This window comes from Sinocyclocheilus rhinocerous, unplaced genomic scaffold, assembly GCF_001515625.1.
Source record: "Sinocyclocheilus rhinocerous isolate Xijiao unplaced genomic scaffold, SAMN03320098_v1.1 scaffold664, whole genome shotgun sequence".
Classification (NCBI taxonomy): domain Eukaryota; kingdom Metazoa; phylum Chordata; class Actinopteri; order Cypriniformes; family Cyprinidae; genus Sinocyclocheilus; species Sinocyclocheilus rhinocerous.
This window is the reverse complement of record NW_015658767.1, coordinates 84,955-92,277: the sequence shown is the minus strand read 5'-3', so window position 1 is coordinate 92,277 and position 7,323 is coordinate 84,955. Positions and strand designations below refer to the sequence as shown.

The following is a 7,323-nucleotide window of genomic DNA, read 5'->3' as shown; positions in this document are numbered from 1 at the left end:
TTTTTTTTTTTTTTTTTTTTTTTTTTTTTTTTTTTTTACCGTTAAGTTCACAGTCATTTTTTACAGTGTAGTGTTTTTTTGTTTTTGTTTTTGTTTTTTAAATCTGTTTAAATCCGTTTCACCATCAGTGATTTCTACAATCTATTCATTCTATACAATCATTCGGGTTGTATCCTGGATATTTCTCGCTAGCTTTGAGGATAAACATCTCAAATGCAGTGTCATAGTTGCTGGCATTGCTCGCACTGCAGGTGTCCTCCTGGAGGGATCTGGTGGATGAGTTGAGCAGAGGTGTGCTGCTGCGGCCGCTAGCAAAGAGACTGACTGTCAGCAAATGCCCACAGCCTGCAGAGACCCCTCCGTTCAACCAGCTTCTGCGGGACATCCAGTTCAGACGCTACACACTGCGCAAAGTTCAGCTAACTGTACGGAAAGGCTTTGTTTCTTTCTTTCCTTGTGTGTTTTTATGTCAATATATTGTTTGATTTCACTGAAGTTTTATTGGATTGATGTCTGTTATCTGAATGCGTGTTCTTGCATCCATAGGATGTAGGAGATGGCCAAAGAAAACCAGACCCTCACCAGACTCTTCTGGAGTTCATCCGCTCGCGGCCAAAGTTGCGACCGGTGAGTTTGCGTTCGTAAGTCAAGCCAAGCAGGCAGGAAGAAACTTAAAGGTCTTGACTTCAAATTGACACTGTGTGACCATATGTCTTATTGTGCCAATTCATCAATGTACATTATTCCTAAATTTGAGAAATCATAATTTCTCATCAACATATAAAAAAAAAACTATTTCCTTTTTGGCTGATATCACAAATCCTCTCCCTGTCATATAAAGACACTTTGACCGTCTGATACATTCCCTCTGGATTGCCTGCTTAATTTTAAATGAACGTTTATTTGTCCAAGATCGCATTTGTGACCCTGAAGCACAAAACCAGTCATAAGTAGCACAGGTATATTTGAGGAAATAGACAATGCATTGTATGAGTCAAAATTATCCATTTTTCCTTTATGCCAAAAATCATTAGGATATTAAGTAAAGATCATGTTCCATGAAGATATTTAGTAAATTTCCTACTGTAAATATATCAAAACTTAATTTTTGATTAGTAATATGCATTGCTAAGAACTTCATTTGAACAACTTTAAAGGCGATTTTCTCAATATTTTGATTTTGTTGCACCCTCAGATTCCAGATTTTCAAATAGTTGTATCTCGGCCAAATAGTGTCCTATCCTAACAAACCATACATCAATGGAAAGCTTATTTATTCAGATTAAAAAAACTTCAATTTGAAAAAATTTACCTTTTTGACTGGTTTTGTGGTCCAGGGTCACATTTGTCAACTAACAGCTTTTGGCTTCCATTCCCATGGATTTCTTCTTTATTTCCTCTTCCTCAGGCGTCCGAGCGTAGGATAGGCCTAAAGCCCAAAGAGCAGATCAGTCTGCATGAGTTGCTAATGGAGGAGATTCGCTCGACTGACCGCTGCAAACGTCTGGCTCACAACACCGAGTCGAGCTATAAACGTACAGAAACCTCTTAGTCCACGACTCTGGCCTTTAATGTTACTACTTTGTTCGCAAAGGAAGTGGAAATTTATCTGAGCAGTATCATGACTTTTTTTCTGTAACCTCTGAATTTGGTAAATCACTGACAGTTTTGTTTGCTTTAAACGGCAGATGGCTTGACGATTAATGGAGAAGCTGAAGAGCGTTCTTTCCTGAAGTCGGCTCCTCACAGGATACGCTCTGATGTATGCGTCCTCTTCAGATTCCTAGCAGCACTTACACGAATGCAAACTTGAAGCAGATTAAACCGATTATTGCAGTTTATAACGGTTTTTCCCGACTGTGCAGGAAGCTGTTGGTTCAGGAAGTGATGCGCAGGATGCCAGCTTTACAGGTCAGATCTTGGTTTTAGTTGCTTTGAATACTGTAAACGAGGAAACCTGACAAGATCACGTCTGTCACACTGACTTCCAAATAAATGATTACAAAGAGCATTTTAATGAGAAATTACATGAATCAATTAACTTATAACACCTGTTAGTACAGTAGTGAAAATTTGAGGATTAACAGGTGATACGTTTTTTTTCTTTTGATTTTGAAATGACGTGATGTGAAATGAAAAGGTGTTTCCTTTAAATGTGGTGGGGATTTTCCCACAAAAACATGGATGCATCTCCTCTTTCCATATTAAGGTGTAGTCATGTCACACAATCTCTCTTAGACTTCACACTCTGCGCAGGAAAGCGCCGGACCAGATCTTTTGCTAGCAACCGGGATCTCTTCAAAGTGGTGCGTCACTCTGTCTTGATTATGTTGTATGTAATGAAGACTGCAGTCATGTCAGTGGTGCTTTCTGTGTTCTGTGGTGGAACACAAATTACTCTGTGCACTTTATATACAAAGTGCCCCAAATATGTCTAACTTTTATTTTTTTTTTAAGGGGTTATGAACTGCCAGTTTTTATTTTGTACTGTTATTTTGCACTTATGATGTTATCAAGATTTTTACATCAAAAAACCTCATAATTTAGACGTAATTAGTATTATACTAGTATTATTTTCTGTCCAGTTTTTGACCCCCCTCATCAGAACGCTCTGTATGAATAAGTGTAGAGGATTGTAGGCTCGGAAGTTAACACCACTGCTATGATTAGCTAATAGTTGTGTGTTTGACAGCGTACATTCCTCACAGATGGACGCTGCTGTGATTTAGGTTAAAAACGCTTAAATACTCATATCAAACGATCTGTAATGACCGACAGAGCAATAGTGACCACGTAATGAAAACTGTTACTCACACTTGTGCATTGTGACATTACTGTCGGATCCAATATAGTCGACACCGCATCGTATTTTAGTGTCAATCTTTTTAAAAATCCTGCGTCGGAAGTTATATCATGTTTATCAGCAGCACAGCATATGAGTGAGAATAACGCGATATACGCCTATGATCTCGTTGGTATCTCTTCCACTTCAAGAGCTCAGAACTGTCCGTCTTGACTGCGCTTATTTCACTCCTCCCCCTCACTGCAGCCGCCTGCTCTCGCCTACATTTCAGGCGAGGCACATCTCAAACAAGCCTAGTGATGTAGCATCAGTGGGCGGGGCTAAACAGACAGTGATGTAGCATCAGTGGGCGGGGCTAAACAGACAGTGATGTAGCATCAGTGGGCGGGGCTAAACAGACAGTGATGTAGCATCGGTGGGCGGGGCTAAACAGACAGTGATGTAGCATCGGTGGGCGGGGCTAAACAGACAGTGATGTAGCATCGGTGGGCGGGGCTAAACAGACAGTGATGTAGCATCGGTGGGCGGGGCTAAACAGGCAGTGATGTAGAATCGGTGGGCGGGGCTAAACAGGCAGTGATGTAGAATCGGTGGGCGGGGCTAAACAGGCAGTGATGTCGAAGCAGGCATTGATCTTCTGTGGAGGCTGTGCTTATCCACACTATTACATCATAGAGTCATACGTTGCACAAGTCGTTTTGTCAGACTGGCTTCAATATAAGCGGGTTTTAGAGTAATGAGAGAGTTTTGAGTTCTGAAACTTACAGGATGTTTTTATAGCACAATGACCTCTTGTATGTCAAAAGATCAAGGGAATTTTGGTTTCTCAGTTCATGACCCCTTTAAGTTCCAGGTTCTCAATGTAATTCTTTATGCTGTTTCAAATGTGTAAGTAATGAGAAATCATACTTTAAGTACTTGGTGTTCCCCCCAGATCAAGATATTTTAGATGGAATCTGAGAGCTGTCTGACCCTGCATAGACAGCAACACAACTGAAATGTTCCCAAGTCCAGAAACGCAGCAAGGAGATCTGTAAAATAGTCCATGTGACATCAGGGGTTCAACCGTAATTTTACGAAGCTACGAGAATACTTTTTGTGCGCAAAAGAGAAAAAAAATTACGTTTTTATTCAACAATTTGTCTCCTCTGCATCACCCTGGTGCCATTTTGGAGAATATCTGCTGGATGTAAACAGCGTATTCTGTTCTGTGTCAGCTGCGTCACACGGATACGCTGTTTCCGTTCAGTTCAAATCACAACAACGTAGGAACCCGATCCGGCGTGATGCAGCTGACACAGAACAGCATGCGCTGTTTAGCTGATGTCGGGGTTTGAAACGACATGAGGGTGAGTAATTAATGACAGAATTTTCATTTTTGGGTGAACTATCCCTTTAATGTTAAATCGGTATTCTGAAACCTGTTACCTGAACATTTTCAGCGAATTGATTGGTCCTGTTTTGACATTTGAATATAGTGATTTTAGGCTGTTAATCAAGGATATTTTTTAACCAAAATTGTACTGTCATTTACTCTCTCATCTTTTGAAGTCACATTAGGATAAAGAAAAAATAGTGTTTAGTTTTGAATAATTAAGGAAAGATTTCAGGCATATGTCTACACTAAAAATCTTACTGTTCAAAAAAGGTTCAACCGTAATTTTACGAAGCTACGAGAATACTTTTTGTGCGCAAAAGAGAAAAAAAATTACGTTTTTATTCAACAATTTGTCTCCTCTGCATCACCCTGGTGCCATTTTGGAGAATATCTGCTGGATGTAAACAGCGTATTCTGTTCTGTGTCAGCTGCGTCACACGGATACGCTGTTTCCGTTCAGTTCAAATCACAACAACGTAGGAACCCGATCCGGCGTGATGCAGCTGACACAGAACAGCATGCGCTGTTTAGCTGATGTCGGGGTTTGAAACGACATGAGGGTGAGTAATTAATGACAGAATTTTCATTTTTGGGTGAACTATCCCTTTAATGTTAAATCGGTATTCTGAAACCTGTTACCTGAACATTTTCAGCGAATTGATTGGTCCTGTTTTGACATTTGAATATAGTGATTTTAGGCTGTTAATCAAGGATATTTTTTAACCAAAATTGTACTGTCATTTACTCTCTCATCTTTTGAAGTCACATTAGGATAAAGAAAAAATAGTGTTTAGTTTTGAATAATTAAGGAAAGATTTCAGGCATATGTCTACACTAAAAATCTTACTGTTCAAAAAACTTTTGACTGGTAATGTTTTTTTAAAGAGTTCTCTTCTGTTCACCAAGCCTGCATTTATTTGATCCAAAGTACAGCTAAAACAGTAAAATTTTGAAATATTTTTACTATTTAAAATAACTGCTTTCTATTTGAATATATTTTAAAATGTAATTTATTCCTGTGATTTCAAAGCTGAATGTTTAGCATCATTACTCCAGTCACATGATCCTTCAGAAATCATTCTAATATTCTGATTTGCTGCTCAAAAACTTATTGTTGTGTTGAAAACAGCTGAGTAGAATTTTTTTTTTTTCAGGTTTCATTGAGTAGAAAGTTCTATACATATACTGACTCTAAGCTTTTGAATGGTATAGTGTATGCTGATCTTTCTATTCATCAAAGAATCCTGAAAAAAATGTACTCCACTTTTTGAACTATTGATAATAATAATAATAAATGTTTCTCGAGCAGCAAATCAGAATGATTTCTGAAGGATCATGTGACACTGAAGACTGGAGGAAAGATGCTGAAAATTCAGCTTTGATCGCAGCAATAAATTAAATTTTACAATATATTCACACAGAAAACAGCTATTTTAAATCGTAAACATTTCACAATATTGCTGTTTTTGAATCAAATAAATGCAGGCTTGGTGAGGAGAAGAGACTTCTTTAAAAAACATTAAAAATCTTACTGTTACCTTGTAAGTGTAACTGAGTAGAAGTACAAGTGTTTAACTTTAGCAGAGCTCAACTCAAGTGCAGATCCCCTAATTGCGTACAGTAGTGAAGTGCTATTACTCCAATACTTTATCTCTGTGCTGTTGATCTCTTCCTTTTGAAGGTGAAGAGCAGTAACAGGGGGTCTGTCCTCACAACGATTGTTGACGTCATGAAAATGCACAGTTCTGAGGAGCAAGGAGATGTGAAGGATCTGTCGTGTGAGAGATATGGGGACTGGCGGGTGAGAACTCCTCCAATCCTGATTCAGGAGCTCAAAATGTGTCATCTACAGTGTCTAAAAGTCTGTTGTTCTCAGGTTTGTTCTTGCTGTGCGATGAGGAGCCTGTATTTCACGTGGCATAACGTCTGCTCTGTGTGTCGCAGGTCAGATCACTCGTTCCTCTGATTCTGCGCATGATGAAACTGTTTTGTGACGTTTATGCTGTGTGTTCGCAGGGTTGTGTGTCCCGGGTGTTGTCTAGAGGTAGGCTGGAGTCTCCTGTATTGAATCTTTAGATGTCATTAATGCCGTCTGGCTGTTCATCTGCATGTGTTCCCTGGATCAGATGCGTCTGCCCTCCAAGCGCTGCGTCAACCTTCCTCTGAGCTTCTTCAAGCAAATTGTGATGAAAGATGGCGAGCAAAGCCAGAGAAACTTCTGGAGCGAGCGCTGGTCCTGGAATTCAGTCTGGTGAGTGGACCATATCAGCTGAACCAGCTACCGAAGATTTTGCACTTTTTGCACAAATACAGAAGAATCAACCGATCTAGTTAAGTACACAAAAGCACTTAAATACCTAAGCAAAAGGAAACTTTTGACCTTTCTTGAACGGTAAACTTGTCCATTCATGGACCTTCTGATGCAAAAATTGCAATAGCTTCTCAAGACATCAAGGTCCAATCTGGTTTATGAAATGCAGTGTTTGGCAGTATTTTATCTTATTTAATGTATTCATTTATTTATTGTGTGGTGAGCTCTGCTGTGGCATGTGAATGTCCCTTTGGGATTAATAGTCAAATCAATCAACCAATCGAGTTTAACCATTATTTTATTTATGTATTTAAACAGTTGTTGGCTATAATGAGCACTTCTAAAGAAGTCCCATGTACTGAATTTGAGTTTGTGAGGTTTGTGGCATCAAGTCTTTGGACAGTATTCAGAATTTGAAAAACTAGATTGTTTCCATGCCTTAATTTTTGTTAATCTAATTGAATCAGACCTGATTCCAAAGTTCTGTATTTTTGAATCCTAAACTTTGCAATCCATATTCTGAACAAAACTTCAGCCGTCACATTCAGAAGCAGAGAAAGAAAGCCAATAATATTGATTAATGAGCTACTGCAAGTGTAATTGTCATTTTTGCCTTCATGACATATCTAATATGAGAGCTAAAATATGTCAGAAGAGCTTTTATTATAAATTTTATCTGATGAATATATGCACAAGATATTATTGAATCTGATAAGAAATTCAAGCATTTGTGCTTTTATTTTTTCCCATTGATATTTTTTTTCAGTTCTACACCACCCTTTCTAATCCGATCAATGTGTAATTTTATTTGATTGAATGTAGTTTGATTTA

General features: G+C 38.6%; 1 protein-coding gene across 3 annotated transcripts in view; it reads left to right on the top strand.

The window, feature by feature from the left end:
* The window catches only part of LOC107723025 (protein spire homolog 1), a 14,818-nt gene that overhangs the window by 4,155 nt on the left and 3,340 nt on the right, over nt 1–7,323 (top strand). For 2 of the 3 annotated variants that reach the window (XM_016531527.1, XM_016531526.1), the window contains 10 exons: nt 252–425; nt 547–627; nt 1,409–1,535; nt 1,689–1,762; nt 1,866–1,911; nt 2,239–2,306; nt 5,863–5,982; nt 6,058–6,125; nt 6,198–6,225; nt 6,308–6,432. In XM_016531527.1, the coding sequence (XP_016387013.1) occupies nt 252–425; nt 547–627; nt 1,409–1,535; nt 1,689–1,762; nt 1,866–1,911; nt 2,239–2,306; nt 5,863–5,982; nt 6,058–6,125; nt 6,198–6,225; nt 6,308–6,432 (911 nt within the window). Of the gene's footprint in view, nt 1–251; nt 426–546; nt 628–1,408; nt 1,536–1,688; nt 1,763–1,865; nt 1,912–2,238; nt 2,307–5,862; nt 5,983–6,057; nt 6,226–6,307; nt 6,433–7,323 lie in introns of all 3 variants that reach the window. The other variant, XM_016531528.1, reaches the window with a different exon arrangement.